At 49.3% G+C, this 16,511-nt stretch overlaps 1 protein-coding gene across 1 annotated transcript in view; it reads left to right on the forward strand.

Moving 5' to 3' along the window:
• The first annotated feature begins 11,898 nt into the window (after positions 1 to 11,898).
• Positions 11,899 to 16,511, forward strand: part of TTBK1 (tau tubulin kinase 1) — a 38,395-nt gene continuing 33,782 nt past the window's right edge. Inside the window, exons 1-2 of the mRNA XM_088831128.1 lie at positions 11,899 to 11,996; positions 14,871 to 15,032. Of these exons, the coding sequence (XP_088687254.1) occupies positions 14,925 to 15,032 (108 nt within the window). The 5' untranslated portion in view covers positions 11,899 to 11,996; positions 14,871 to 14,924. The remainder of the gene's footprint in view (positions 11,997 to 14,870; positions 15,033 to 16,511) is intronic.

Here is a 16,511-nt window from a genome sequence, read left to right on the forward strand (position 1 = left end):
ATTCAGGACAGGGGGGCTCAAAACACCCAAATTCCCTGCTGGGGTACAAAAGAGCATTTTTAAGGCCAGGTGAGGGCCGGGAGTCCCAGGGTATGGGATGTTCCTGCACAATTCTCTGATTGGTTGATGGTGAGATAACAGAGCCCGGTGTCAGGGGTTAAGGTTCCAATAGGTCTGTGGGCCACCTGCTCATGGTCATCAGGTAGTTAATCATAGTCATCAGGTAGTTAATTTCTTCCAACTGGGTGGTGGCTTGAGCATCTGCCAAACAACTCAGAAAGCGGGCAGATACTATTATCTAGGTACTTCAGAGAAGAGCTAAAGCAGAGGATTTGGGAGAGGGGTCTGGCCTGGGTTGTTGTTGTTCAGGCGCTCAGTCTTTGGAACCCCATAGACTGCAGCACACCAAGCTTCCCTGTCCTTCACCATCTCCTGGAGCTTGCTCAAATTCATGTCCATGGAGTCAGTGATGCCATCCAACCATCTCATCCTCTGTTGTCCCCTTCTCCCCCTGCCTTTAGTCTTTCCCACCATCAGAGTCTTTTCTCATGAGTCGGTTCTTCGCATCAGGTGGTCAAAGTATTGGAGCTTCAGCTTCAGCATCAGTCCTTCCAGTGAATATTCAGGACTGATTTCCTTTTTTAGGATTGACTGGTTTGATCTCCTTGCTGTCCAAGGGACTCTCAAGAGTCTTCTCAAACACCACAGTTGAAAAACATCAGTTCTTCAGTGCTCAGCCTTCTTTATGGTTCAACTCCCACAACCATACATGACTACTGGAAAAATCATAGCTTTGACTATACGGACCTTTATTGGCAAAGTTTTGTCTTTGCTTTTTAAATATGCTGTCTAGCTTAGTCATAGCTTTTATTCCAAAGAGTAAGTGTCTTTTAATTTCATGACTGCAGTCACCATCTGCAGTGATTTTGGAGTCCAAGAAAATAAAGTCTGTCACTGTTTCCATTGTTTCTCCATCTATTTGCCATGAAGTGATGGGACCAGACACCATGATCTTAGTTTTTTGAATGTTGAGTTTTAAGCCAGCTTTTTCACTCTCTTTCACTTTCATCAAGAGGCTCTTCAGTTCCTCTTCACTTTCTGCCATAAGGGTGGTGTCATCTGCATATCTGAGGTTATTGATATTTCTCCTGCGATATTGATTCCAGCTTGTGCTTCATCCATGGCATTTTGCATGATATATTCTGCTGCTGCTGCTGCTGCTGCTAAGTCACTTCAGTCATGTCCGACTCTGTGTGACCCCATAGATGGAAGCCCACCAGGCTCCCCCATCCCTGGGATTCTCCAGGCAAGAACACTGGAGTGGGTTGCCATTTCCTTCTCCAACGTGTGAAAGTGAAAAGTGAAAGTCAAGTCGCTCAGTCGTGTCCGACCCATAGCGACCCCATGGACTGCAGCCTACCAGGCTCCTCCATCCATGGGATTTTCCAGGCAACAGTACTGGAGTGGCTTTCCATTGCCTTCTCTGGATATATTCTGCATATAAGTTAAATAAGCATGGTGAAAATATACAGCCTTGTTGTACTCCTTTCCCAATTTTGAACCAGTCCATTGTTCCAAATTCAGTTCTAACTGTTGCTTCTTGATCTGCATACAGGTTTCTCAGGAGGCAGATAAGGTGATCTGGTATTCCCATCTCTTTATGAATTTTGCAGTTGTGATCCACACAGTCAAAGACTTTAGTGTAGTCAATGAAGCAGAAGAAGATGCTTTTCTGGAATTCTCTTGCTTTTTCTATGATCCAACGGATGTTGGCAATTTAATCTCTGGTTTCTCTCTGCCTTTTCTAAATCAGGCTTGAACATCCGGAAATTATTGGTTCACGTACTGTTAAAGCCTAGCTTGGAGAATTTTGAGCATTACTTTGCTAGCATGTGAAAGGATTGCAATTGTGCAGTAGTAGGTACTTCACAGAGGAACTAAAGCAGAGGATATGTGAGAAGGATCTGGCCCCGGAAGACCCAATAAGGTCCTGGGGGGGAACACCCACCACCTCCACTGCCGCCCCCTCCTCCAAGCCTCCACCACCTCTCTCAGCCTCCCCACAGTCAACCCCCTTTCCTGCTACACAGTCTGGTCTCCAGCAGGGGGACCTGTAAACCCAGTAGTTAGGTCATGACCCTCTTCAGCTAAACCTCCAAAGGCTCCCATCTCACTTGGGGTAAAACCCCAAACCCCCTCAGGGGCTCAGCAGCCCCACAGGACCTGGTGCATCTCTCACCTCTGTCATCCCAGCTCCTTTAGCCTCAGTGTCTGTTCCGCAGCCACACTGCCTCTTCCTCAAGCTGGGCATGTTCTTGCCTCAGATCCTTGGCATTTGCTGTCCTCTGGAGCCCTTTTCAGGCTTCCCAGGTGGAGCGAGTGGTAAAGAACCCATCTGTTGATGCAGGAGACTTGAGAGACACAGCTTCAATCCCTGGGTCAGGAAGATCCCCTGGAGGAGGGCATGGCAACCCACTCCAGTATTCTTGCCTGGAGAATCCCACGGACAGAGGAGCCTGCTGGGCTATAGTCCATGGGGTTGCAGAGTTGGACACAACTGAGGTGCCTTAGCAGGCAGGAGCCCTTTGCTCCCAGAGCAGTCCCCGGTCACTCCCTCTCCTCCTTCCAGTCTGTCCAGGTTGCCTTCCTGACCACCCTCTTCAATGTGGCAGCCTCCCATCCCCCCACCCTCCTCTGCCTGGTCTTTTCTCTTTTCACTACCATGTAATTGATTAATTTTGTTGTATGTCTTTCGACAGTCAGTGGAATGTAAGTCCCCAAGAAGGCAGACATTTTTCCCTGTTGACTGCTATATCCCCAGCTTCTACAGCTGTACCTGGCCTGTAGGAAACATTCATCAGATGTTTGTTGAATGAATGAGTGGATGAAACGAGCAGCTGCATTTGGTAGCACTTTGTAATCTGCTCAGCCCTAAACTAATCTGACGGAAACTGGATCTGCAGGGAGCCAGGCAAACACATCATGTCTCACTTCTAAGAACAATTTTCATTTTCCAATGAAAATTACACAAATTTAGGACAAGAATTTCAAAAGTAATGAGAGAGTATGCAGTGGAAAGGGAATCCTGAGACCCCCAATCCCATTTCTCAGAGGAGAGCATCATTGGCGGTTTCCTGTGAATTCCTCTTGATTAAACTATGAATTACCCACATATGGAGTGACAGAGCAGACACAATTATCATTTTTTTTTAAATCCAAGGACACAAAGAGAAGGCAAAGAAATCTTAGATTACTTCTGGTCTCTGATGGGCTCAGTGCCTAAGATAAGACCATGGGGGAAATGTGTGCACAGCTGTGCACCAGTGCTCCCGGCACCTTCTCACACACGGTCACACACGCACCCTTAGGAGGCAGGCCCCAGGGGCCTTGAGGGCGCCCTCCTCACCCTAGTCACACTGTCCTGTGGTTCTCGCCTCCCAGGAGAAGCACGTGCACAGAGAGACACAGAGCATCCTGCTTCCGCCTCTGCATCCTCAAGAAAAGCAGCCAGCCTCCATCTCCTCGGGGCCCACACTTCCGAGGGGTCTGGCATCCCCATTCCACCTCAGGCTGAAGGAGAAAGAGGAGAGGGATATTTTGTCTGTTTCTCCAGATGGGAAACAAGGCCCTGCGATTGGTTCTATGTCCACAGCTGAGGTGGTCACCCGGCCATGGCTGGCAGCTCGGATCCTCGGCTCAGTGCAGAGGCCTGAGTTGGAGAGATGGGGCACTAAGTGATGGGACGGGGGAGCCAGGGTGGTGTGCAGGTCAGTGTATCCAACTTAGGTCCTAGTATCAGGAACAGAAGACTACCCAGTGCATGACTGCAGTTAGATGAAATGTCCGGAAAGGGCATATTTAGAGAAACAGAAAGCAAATCATGGAGGGGTGGGCTGGGAGTGGGAGTTGGCTGCAGGGAGAATTTAACAGAATTACTCCAGTAACTGATAAATCAAATGGAAAAAAAATAGGAAGGATATTGAACATTTGAAAACTAAAACTATAACGAATGGCTTGCTCAGTTCAGTTCAGTTCAGTCACTCAGTTGTGTCCAACTGTTTGCGGCCCCATGGACTGCAGCACACCAGGCCTCCCTGTCATCCCTGTTGCCAACTCCTAGAGCTTGCTCAAACTCATATCCATCAAGTCAGTGATGCCATCCAACCATCTCATCCTCGTCATCCCCTTCTCCTCCCACCTTCAATCTTTCCCAGCATCAGGGTCTTTTCAAATGAGTCAGTTCTTCCAATCAGGTGGCCAGAGTATTGGAGTTTCAGCTTCAACACCAGTCCTTCCAATGAATATTCAGGATTGATTTCCTTTAGGATGCACTGGTTGGATCTTGCTTGCTAACAAGTATCAATTATTGGGGTAATTTTGTTAAGCCCTCTCTTTGACAGTGAATTTAAAATTTTTTTTCCTATAATTTTAACTATTTTTACTCTGTATTCTGAGACTAGTAGGTGAATACAAGTTCTGAGTGGTATCCTTTTTTGTCCTTATAAAGTGACCCACTTTATAAAATTCTTTTGGACTCATATATTTTTACACCTTTTGTTCAACCTTTCTGTATTCCAAATGCATCTTTAGTAAGCAGCTTATATTTACATTTTGAAAAAGCTGATGGTCTGTTAGTTAATGAACTTCATCCATTCTTATTTATTGTGATTACTTACAGGTTTGGAAGTTTTTCCTATTATCTTCTTTTGCCCTTTATATTTAGTATCCTTCCCCCCGCCTCGCTTCTTTTGTTTGTCATGCTTTCTCTTAAGTGGATTATTTTTTAAATGTTTCAGTAACTGAAGAAGGCTTGTAGCTTCTTCTTGCATTGCATTTTCTTTGTTTTTATAATTCCATTAATTTATTTTTGGCTGTGCTGGGTCTTTATTGCTTCCTGGGCTTCCCTCTAGTTGCAGCAATCAGGGGCTGTTCTCCAGCTGTGGTGCTCAGACTTCTGGATGCTGTGGCTTCTGTTATGGAGCATGGGCTCTAGGTGAGCAGGCTTCAGTAGTCATGGCACATGGGCTCAGTAGTTGCAGCTCCCAGGTTCTAGAGCACAGGCTCAATAGTTGCTGTGTATGGGCTTAATTGCTCCTCAGCATGTGGGATCTTCCCAGATCAAGGATCAAATCCATGTCTTCTGTACTATCAGGCAGATCCTTCATGCCTGAGCCACCAGGGAAGCCCCTTAAGTGAATTTTTAAAGTTGAGAGATAATTGACATGTAACATTTTGTTAGCTTCAGGTATATAATGATATGATACACCTGTGTATTTTGAAATGATCACCACAATAAGTTTAGTTCATGCCCATTAGCACACATAGTCACAAATTTATTTATTGTGTTGAGAGCTTTTAAGATCAGTTCAGTTCAGTTGCTCAGTCGTGTCCGACTCTTTGTGACCCCATGGACTGCAGCACGCCAGGCTTCCCTGTCCATCACCAACTCTCGGAGCTTGCTCAAACTCATGTCCATCGAGTCAGTAATGCCCTCCAACCACCTCGTCCTCTGTCATCTCCTTCTCCTCCTGCCTTTAGTTTTTCCCAGAATCAGGGTCTTTTCCAATGAATCAGTTCTTTGCATCAGGCGGCCAAAGTACTGGAGTTTCAGTTTCAGCATCAATCCTTCCAATGAATATTCAGGACTGATTCCCTTTAGGATTGACTGGTTTGATCTTGCAGTCCAGGGGACTCTCAAGAGTCTTCTCCAACACCACAGTTCAAATGCATCAGTTCTTCAGCACTCAGCTTTTTTAAGGTCCAACTCTCACATCCATACATGACTGCTGGAAAAACCATAGCTTTGACTATACGGACCTTTGTCACCAAAGTAATGTCCAACTTTAGCAAATTTCAAGTATATAAGACAGTTTGTTAGCGACAGTCACCATTACCAGGACTGAGTCATCTTATTACTGGAAGTTTCTACCTTTTGACCACCTCAACTCACTTCACCCACCACCATACCCTACTTCTGACAGTGAAAGTGAAGTTGCTCAGTCATGTCTGACTCTTTGCAATCCTTTGGACTGTAACCCGCCAGGCTCCTCGGTCCATGGGATTTTCCAAGCAAGAATACTGAAGTGGGTTGCCATTTCCTTCTCCAAGAGATCTTCCAGACCGAGGGATCAAACTCAGGTCTCCTGAATTGCAGGCAGACTCTTTACTGTCTGAACCATCAGGGAATCCCCCTGCTTCTGGTAACTACCAATCTTTTCTCCGTATCTATGATGTCATTTTTTTTTTCAGATTTCACATATAAGTGATATGATACAGTATTTGTGCTTTTCTGTCTGACTTAGTTCACTTAGTTTAATGCCTTCAAATTCCATCCATGTTGCTAGGACTGGCTGGATTTCTTTTTCTATGGTTGAATAATATTCCATTATACACACACACACACAGTCTTTACCAACAGTTCACAAGGGTTCCCTTTTCTTCATATCCTCACCAACACTTGATATTTCTTGTCTTTTAATTAATTATTTTTTGATCTGTACTGCACATCCTGTGGTATCTTAGTTCCCTGTCCAGGGACTGATCCCAGGTCCATGGCAGTGAAAGTTCAGAGTTCTAACCACTGGACTGCCAGGGAACTCCCTCTTGATTTTTGATAATACCCATCCTGACAAGTGTGAGGTAGCATCTCATTGTGGTTTTGATTTACATTTCCCTGAGTACATGGCAATCAGGGGCTACTCTCTAGTTGTTGTGCTTGGGCTTCTGGTTGCCGTGGCTTTTCCTATTGTAGAGCATGGGCTCTAGGTGAGCAGGTTTCAACAGCTGTGGCACATGGGCTCAGCAACTGCAGCTCCCAGGTTCTAGAGCACAGGTTCCGTAGTTGCTGTGCACAGGTTTAATTGCTCCTCGACATCCTAGGCACCTTTTCACATACATGTTGGCCATTTACATGTCTTCTTTGGAAAAATGTCTATTCAAATCCTCTGCCCACTTTCAAAAGATATTTCAATTCAATTCAGTTAATTAATTAATTGGCTGCATTGGGTCTTTATTACTGCACACGGGTTTTCTTTAGTTGCGGGGCATTGGGGCTATTCTTCCTTGCGGTGCTGGGGCTTCTCCCTGCTGTGGCTCCTTTTGTTGCAGAGCACAGGCTCTAGAGCACTTGGGCCCAATAGTTGTGGCACATGGGTTTAGTTGTCCCGCAGCATGTGGAGTCTTCTGGGACCAGGGATTGAACCTGTGTACCCTGCATTGGCAGGTGGATTTTTAACCACTGGACCACTAGGGAAGTCTCCTCTAAACATTTTTAAATTGGGCTTTTAAAAGTTGTATGAATTCTGTGTATTTTTTAGATATTAGCCCCTCATCAGATATATGATTTGCAATATTTTCTCCCACCTTGCAGACTGCCTTTTCATCTTGTTGATGGTTTCCTTTGCCATATGTTGAAAAGCAAAAGTGTTAGCTGCTCAGTTGTGTCTGACTCTTTGCAACCCCATGGACTTCTGTCGCCCACCAGGCTCTTCTGTTCGTGGTATTCTCCAGGCAAGAATACTGCAGTGGGTAGCCATTTCCTTCTCCAGGGGCTCTTCCTGACCCAGGGATCGAACCCTGGTCTCCCGCATTGCAGGCAAATTCTTTACCATCTGACCCATCGGTGAAGCAAGCCAAAAAAACCTGAGGGGATACATAAAACAATGGTGGCTGAACGTTGGCCATCAGGCAGCCTAGGACAGTGATTCCTGAAAGATGGAAACAAACCAGGTGGAGGACTGCCTGCAGGGTTTCTAGGCTGCAAGCAGGAGGGATCCAGGCTAAGCATGGATCCTTGAGCGGCGGAAACAGAGTGGGGAGTCCAGGGAGTCCAAGGCAGCTAGTCTGCAGGACAGAGCACAGGACAGGAGAGAGTTCTGGAATTTCAGAGGGCTCTCCATGAAAGTCAGCTGAGGACTGATCAGCACACGTGTGTGAGGAAACTATCTGAGGTGGGAAAAGAACCATCTGAAAGGAGCAGAGCAAATAAACTTCAGAGCTCACATAAGCTAGGTATCGTGCCTTTCCCTCCAGCTGGCATGGAAAACCTCATAATACATGGTGCATTGGGTAACTGATACCAAATTAGAAAATTAGGCCCAGACTAGACGCTGCTCAGTTCCCTCCTGCTGCTGCTGCTGCTGCTAAGTCACTTCAGTCGTGTCCGACTCTGTGTGACCCCATAGACGGAAGCCCACCAGGCTCCCCCGTCCCTGGGATTCTCCAGGCAAGAACACTGGAGTGGGTTGCCATTTCCTTCTCCAATGTGTGAAAGTGGAAAGTGAAAAGTGAAAGTGAAGTCGCTCAGTCGTGTCTGACCCTTAGGGACCCCACGGACTGCAGCCTACCAGGCTCCTCCATCCATGGGATTTTCTAGGCAATAGTACTGGAGTGGCTTGCCATTGCCTTCTCCGAGTTCCCTCCTAACAAAGACGTAAAAAGTAAGCCTTGAGTGAATCAAATTAGGTAAATTAACTGCACCCCAGAACAAAGCTCAACAATATTTACTGAAGCACAAAAATATCCAGGACCCCACAAGGTAAAATTAGCAATATTTGGCACCCTCAAAAAATTGTGGAATGGAAAGGAGCAGAAAAATATGACCTAAGGTACAGAGAAACATCAATTGAAATGGATTCAGAAATTTATCAGATAATAAAATTCATACACAAGTACATTAAAAGAGTTATTATAACTATTCTATATGTTTAAGAAGTTAGAAGGAAAATTAAACATGAGAAAAAATTTAAAAGACCCAGATGGAACTTCTATAGATATAAACTACAGTTAAAAAAATACATTGGATGGGATTCAAACCAGATTAGATGCCGCAAAAGCAAAGACTAAGAAACTTGAATAAATAATGGAGGAAGCTATCCAAAATGAAACAGTGAGAAAAAAGACTGAGAAAAAATTAACGAAGCATCAGTGAGCTGCAGGACAACTTCAAGCAGCCTAGTAGACAGGGTATTGCAGTCCCTGAAGGAAAGAGAAGAGCAGAAAAAATATTTGAGTAAATCATGGCCAAAAATTTTCCAAACTTCATGAAAACTATAAATCCACATTTACAAAAAGCTCAACAAACTCCATGTGCAAGAAACTACACCAAGGTACATCATCAAACAGCTTAAAACCAGTGATCAAGAGAAACTTGTAAAAGTAGCCAGGGTAGAAAACATTACACAAAAAACAGCAAAGATAAGGGTAACTGCAGATCTTTTATCAGAAGTAATGCAAGCTAGAAGACAGCACAGCAACACTTCTAAAATACTAATAAAGCTTGGACTTCCCTGGTGGTCCAGTGATTAAGACTTCACACCACCACTGCAGGGGCCGCAGGTTTGATCCCTGGTCAGGGAACTAAGATCTTACATGCAGTGCAGCAAAAAAAAAATTTTTTGGATAAAAAATTTTAAAACCTTAAAAAGAAAAAAAAGTCAACCTAGAGTTCGAACCTGATACTCTGACCAGACTGTGTCTTATCTCTGCTTAAAATTCTTCAGTGATTTCCTCTCAAAAGGTCTGGGTCTCCTGGACACTGAGTCTGGGACAGGGATGCTCATGCAGCAGGCTTATGGGAAGTGCTCTGAGATCAACATCTGAGGAGGGGTGAAGGAAGAAGCACTGGGCAGAGGAGATGCTGAGCTTTGATGCAGCCTCAACAGATGCCTTGCCTCATCCTGTGGGGGGTTTGTAAATGGGATGTCCCTTCAGAGCTGCCCTGAGGTGGGGTGAGAGGGCCAGGCCTTTGTACTCACAGCTCTGTCATTGACTGGCTATGGGATGTTCCCCAGAAGGGCACGTGATCTTGGGCATGGCAACTCTGTTGGTCAAGGGCAATTCTAGAGAGGGAATGAGCTGTGAGGGCTGGTCTTCAGCACCCCAGGCAGCCAGGGAAGTGAGTCCCTGGATTCTGAAGGGGGATCTGGATGGCTCATCACATTATCCAGCTTTCAAAAACTAAATGGAGAGGAAGCAATCTCCTTAGCCCAAAACACAAAGCCCTTCATTCATGACCTGGCACAAGGTCACCCCCAGTTCACCACATGCTGTCTTCTCAGCCTGGAAGTCCCTCCCACCCTTTGCCCTGGCCCCACCCATCAATTGAGAAATCCCTACATATTCTTCAAATTACGGTTGAGTGCACCTCCTCCAAGAAGCCTCCTATGACTACTCTTGCAGATTCAGTGACCCTTCTTCCCAGCATGGAGGTTAGGAGTACAGACCCTACGACCAGGGTTTGAATTTCAGCTCTGCCACTTGTTAGCTGCGTGTGTGTAACTTAAGGCAAATTTTTCCACCTCTCTGCATCTTAGTTTCCTCATCTATAACATGGGCATAACAACACAGACCTAGAGAACACAGCTGGGAAAGATGAACTGGGAGACTGAGATCGACATATATACACTACTGACACTATGCATAAAATAATAACTCATGAGAACCTACTGTCTAACACGGGGAACTCTACTCACTGCTCTGTGGTGACCTAAATGGGAAGGGAATCCAGAAAAGAGACCACATATGTGTATATTACAGCTGATTCACTCTGCTATACAGAAGAAACTAACAACATTATAAAGCAACTATACTCCAATAAAAAGTAATTTAAGGACTGCCCTAGTGATCCTGTGGTTAAGAATCCTGCCAATGCAGGGGACACTGGTTCAATCCCTGGTCTGGGATGATTCCACATGCTAGGGGGCAACTAAACCCATGTGCCACAACTACTGAAGCCCGCTCACTTGAGAGCCCATTCTCTGCAAACAAGAGAAGCCATAGCAGTGAGAAGCAGGCATATCGCAACTAGAGAGTAGCCCCTGCTTGCTGCAACTAGAAAAAGCCCATGTAGCAACAAAGACTCAACACAGCCAAATTAATTAATTAAAGCTACTATATAAAATAAAATGGGTATAACAATAGTAGGCTACCTCAAAGGGTTGTTATGAAAGTTAAATGAATTAACACCTGAAAATTCAGAACAGTGTCTGGCAGGAGTAAATCGTTACTGTTATTATTGTTGTCATCACGATTGTTGAAATTCGTGTGCATTTGTTGAGGACAAGAGGGATGGAAGGAAGGGAATTGAGAGAAACAAAATGCAAAGTATGTTCAGGGAATGTTGAGTAATCCAATATGTCCAGAAGGGTATTAATAGCTTCTCTGGGCTCATATTGAGAAGGATGTTTTATGTCACAGTAAGGAGTGTTCATCCCATTTGGTGAGAAAAACAAAGAGAGTTTGTTGACAGATGGGAGAAAGGGCCAAAGAAAGAAAGGTCCAGGTTGAGCCAGGAGGTAGGGAGGTGAGAGTTATAGGTGAGGGATAGTGTTAGAAGAAAAGAGGAGGGGAGTTATGAGAGGATGGGTACAGGTGAGGGGAAATGAATTTAGAGGAAAGTCATATGAATGTATGGAAGATGTTGTGGGAGAATCAGTTGAGGCTGATGGAAACAAGTGAGGAGTGATAGGGACACGCTGGGAGTGGAGAAGATAAAAGGTGATGGAGACAGGTGAGGTTTGTGGGGACAGGTAAAGAGTGATAGGGCACTACTGGGGGATGGAGGTCAAGTGAATGGCAGAGGCCAGTGAGAACCTTAGGAGCCGGAGCAGTTCGATCCGAGAGAGAGTCGTAGAGTCGCAGTAGTGGAGAAAGGAGCAGAGTGGAATGTGATGTCAGAGCCAGGACGATGATGTAAGAGCCCGGGGCGGTGAGGAGGTGATGTCAGGGCTGGTGCTGATGCTGGCGGCGCAGTGCATTGTGGGCAGCTCCCCGCTCTGCTGCTGCCGCCGCTGTCGCCCGAGAAGGATCGGGGCCGGGCCGGACCGGGCCGGGATGGTCCCGGTCGGGAGGCCGCCACCACCGCCGCCCGAGGGAGCGGGCCACCCAGCGCCGCACTGAGCCGCCCCCGTCCCCGCTCCGCCCCGGCCCCGGGGGATGCGCCGCCCCGAGCCGCTGCCTCCGCCGCCGCAGCCGCAGCCGCAGCGGGCACAGAGCAGGTGAGGCGAGGCGAGGCGAGGCGAGGCGGGGCGGGGCGCGGCCGGCGGGCCGGGCGGGGGTCGGGGAGGGGGCTCCTTCTGGGGACCCATCGGGCCTCGGCCTGGCGCAGCTCCCAGTGCAGCCTTCTCCAGCTCCCCCTCCCCGTGCCGGCTCTGTCTCCGTCTCCACCCGAGCTGGGACGCTGGCCTACACAGCCTGGGCCGCATCCCGAGGCCTGGAACGGCGCCCTGCCCCCGCACTTACCCACCCTCTCCAGCCCGTCCTCCCGGGGTGCTGCTCCTCGCCGCTCCGCCAGTCCAGTCCCCATGGCTTCACTCTCCTGGCATCCCTGACAGTCCTCTCCGCTGTCTCCATAACCTCTCTCCCTTGTCCTCAGGCCCTCCATTCCTCCCAGCAGCCTCCTTACCTACTTCCTCACCCCTCAACTGTGCCCAGGAGCCCCTCTCACAGTCCTGTCCCCTCCTCACCTGTCACGCTTATCCCTCACCTGTCTCTATCCGATGTACCCCCTCCTTTGATCCTGTCTCCCCTTGTCCCTTCTGTTCCCCTCTGCCCCCTTCCACACCTCTCTTCACCTGTTCCCATTACTCCTCACTGATCTCCCACACTTCTCTTTACCTGGGCTCCCACATTCCTACACACACCTAGCTTACACCTTGCACAGGTACACATCAACACCTGTATGTGCATAGGCCATGATGAGCTCCCAACACCTGCTACAGCCCCCACCACACTCACACACATCATTGGTCCCACTCCCCATACACACAGTCGCTGTCAGACACTCATAAAACCTCCACAAGCCCTCTCTCACAACACATCTATGCCTCTACACACCAAAGGGTCCTGAGGGGGCAATCATGGGGCAGGCAAGTTCCTTGTGTTGTGTCATCCCACCTTAGCCTGGGCTGAGTGCAGTCCTCTGAGGCAGAGTGGGGAGGCTGGCAGGCAGGGAGAGGCAGGGAACCCTCATTTATCCATTTGCCTCCACTCTACCTTTTTCCACCTCACCTGTTCCTTCTTTGCTTGCCCATCTATAGAATGGGATCAGGACTCACATCGTCCTCTTCAGTCTATAGAATCTACCATCACAGGACTCGGAGGGCCCACCAGAGGTCACCCTGCTTAATTCCTTAAGGCTCCCTCCCTCCTGGTTCAATTGCTTCTTCACTCTTGTCCTCCACCTTTATTCCAGATTGCCCCATCCCTCCCCCTCCTGCCATTGCCCCATTACCCTCTGAATTCCTGATGCCCCATTTGCCACTTGGCAGAAGGAAGGCAGAAGCCTATTTGATATCCCCACAGTCCTGACACTCTGAAGTTGCGTGGATTGGAGGAAACAGTCAGCTGAGTCATTTGGCAGAAAAAGTGGCAATGTTCCTCTCCCTGTAGATCCCTCATGGCACACCATGACCTGTTGAAGGTGGTTTCCCCACCTTCACTATCCCACGCTGCCTGGATAGCCAGACACAGGAGCCTTGGGCAATGAGTCCATCCCAAGTAAACTGAGGCTCATGGAGTTCCTGCCCCATCCATAGGTATCTTAGGCACTTTCCTCCTCTCCACATCCCCCACCATACCCAGCCTGAGGAACTTACTGGGAGGGCAAAGCTGTGTGCTTATACAAAGTGTAGAGGGAAAGAAGACAGGAAAAGATCCATTCCTGTACTGGGTTGGCAGAGATCTCAAAAAGCCATCTCTTTTGGCCCCTGCCTACACAGAGGCACCTCACCCACTGGCAGACACAAAAGCATATATAAGCACACATGGATACAGATGTACACAAAGACACGTAGACACACACACACAGAAAGACACACAAAGATATAAACACACTCACACAGAAGGTACACACACAGCCACATGTATGCACACCAGTGACATTTCCCTGGGTAACACTGGCTGGCTTTCCCAGCCCTCACACTCCTCCTGATATTCAAGTTCTACCTATCCAAAGGTGACAAGAGCTGTGTTCCTTCCTGAGCTGATACAGAAAAGCGTGGGCAGAGGTTCTCTCGTCCACTGTCCATCCAGACTCCCTGCCGCCCAGCATTTCTCCTGCCTTCTCTTAGACTGCTTCCTCTTCCTCACTTCCCCCCAGTTTAGCCCCCTCTCTCCCTCTGAGTGACCACAGGGCTGCCTTACCTCTAAAATCCACATCTTGAGTCCATCGCCTGATATCCACCCCATCGCTCACATCCTTGCTGCTCACCCGCTGTGGCCGTGGTTTGGGCTCGGCTCTGAGAATGGCGGCAGCCCCCTCACTCAGCACCATCCTCAAGGGGCTGTTGGGTAGCACCTCATTTTCCGATGATCACCTCTCCCACTGTGTCATTGTGGTGTGGGTCTTCCCTGGGTCACCCTTTGGTCAGCAAGTCTCCCCTTTCAATGAGCCTCAGATGCACAGTTTCCTGGGCACGGTGTGGCATGGAAAATGTGTGAGTGTGGGGACCACAGATCGGATCCCCTCGCTGGTCCTTCTTGGCTCCGGTTTCCCTGCTCAAGCACTCATTCCAGTCTTGTGTCCTCCTCAGCTAGCAAGTCTTCCCCACGTTCGTTAGCATCTGTCTCTTTGGGAAACGCTTGCCCCACAGCCTATTCACACATTTTCCTCTCCTTTTTCCATCACATGTGTGTCCCCATTGCTGGTTTTCACATCTCCAGTTTATAGTTTGCATCTCTTTCCCCCTGAACGGCATTTGTGGACTTCTACCTGGGTTTGTACACACTGCTTCCCCCAGTGACCCCTGGAGCATCTACCCAGTGGGCCAGGGGAGGATGCCAGCCAGGAGAACGGAAGTCGCCTCTTCCAAATCTGCAAGTGGGTCCCGGGTCCTAGCCCGCTTCCCTCACAGTCCCTCCCCACTCCCCAGGTAGATGGCCCCCTCAGGGCAGGCCCTGCGGACACCCCTCCCTCCGGCTGGCGAATGCAGTGCCTAGCGGCCGCTCTTAAGGACGAAACCAACATGAGTGGGGGAGGGGAGCAGGCCGACATCCTGCCGGCCAACTACGTGGTCAAGGATCGCTGGAAGGTGGTGAGTGAGTGACCCGGCGAGGCAGAGGGAGGGGAGCGGGGAGGTCGGAAGGGGAGGGCTTGGAGTCCTGTTAAAACAGGTGCCTGCGGCGGCCCTACCCTAAGAGGGAGGTGCCCCTGAGCTCATTTGCACTTGGCTTGCAGGTCGTTCTTGCAGGTCGCCTACACTTGTGGACCATCGCTTTCTCCCGGTGCCCCCTCTCCAACCCCGCAGTCTCTCACCCCTTTCCCCGCTAGGTCATATTGGTTGGGCCCAGCCTGAAACTACTCTTGGTTGGATGTCGGAGCGGGAGCTGCAGAGCTCAGGGAGGGGAGGAGGGCGGGGTGGGGGAGGGGGCTTTTTCTCTGTTGGACCTTGGAGAAGGGCAGTGAGTGAGCCCCTCCTCTTCCGCAGAGAACAGAAAACCCTGGGTTCGGGGAAAGGCCCTGCAGGCGGCTCCCACCGCATCCGCACTCCATCTTCTCCATCCACCCTCCTCCCCTCACGGCTTCCTGCGGCAGGTGCAACATGCCGAGACTCCATCTCCCAGCGTGCCTTGCTCCTCCAGCCCAGGACTTCAGGCTGCTCGGCCTGCTGGGAATTGTAGTCCGAGCCTCCTCAGGGCTTTGGGCCTCGGATGGGAGGGAATCGCGTGAGGGTCGAAGCAAAGGCAGTGCAGTGTATGCTGAACGGGACCTACTGTAGAAATACTGAGTTGTTGTTGCTGTTGTTGTTGGTAACGCGGGAATCTTAGTTCCCCAACAAGGGATCGAACCTTGCCCCCCGGCCGTGGAAGCACAGTCCTAACCACTGGACAGAGGGTGGGGGCTTAACTCACCTGAGGTGCAGGGTTGAAAGGAGAGTGGGGCGGCCGGATTGCCCTGCAGGTTACCATAGCAACAACCACCCCGTGGGCAGGTTCGCCAGTGGCCCAGGGAGAGGGGCAAAAGCCGCAACACATTGTCAGAGATGTCCCTGGGACCGGGAGCAGGGGCTGAGACGGGAGCTGGAGAAGCCAGAGAGCAAGGGAATGGGCTGTCTGTGTCCCAGAGGGAGCTTCCTGAGAGGGAAAGGGAGGGGACAGAAATCAGGAGAGGAGGATCCAGGGCAGGAATCAAAGGAATGAGGGTCTGGCAAAGTGAGGAGTGTTCCTCCAAGACCCCACCTCCACCAGGTCCTGCTCAGGGTAGTTTCTGGCAGATAGGGGGCAGGACTTTTGCACTGAGGAGGTGAGAAGAAAGTGTTCACCAGCATAATGCGTTTGGCTTAGAACTTTCCTGTGCTTTTTGAGGGAGGGGGTGGGAGATGAGTGGGGAGAGAAGTGGTAGAGGTCGGGTCGGGGGACGGGAGCAAGCCCTTCGTCTTTGCCAGGGTGAACTCTCTTTCCCCTCACTCCCTTACTGGACCCTGGAGAAATAGAGAGGGTGGGGTGCCAGATGCACCCCCTCAGCCAGTCTCCACGAGGGCCAGGAGTGAGGCACAGCTCAGGAACCAAGAACA

Source organism: Moschus berezovskii, chromosome 23, assembly GCF_049115385.1.
Source record: "Moschus berezovskii isolate FMDL1 chromosome 23, NW_MosBer_1.0, whole genome shotgun sequence".
NCBI lineage: Eukaryota > Metazoa > Chordata > Mammalia > Artiodactyla > Moschidae > Moschus > Moschus berezovskii.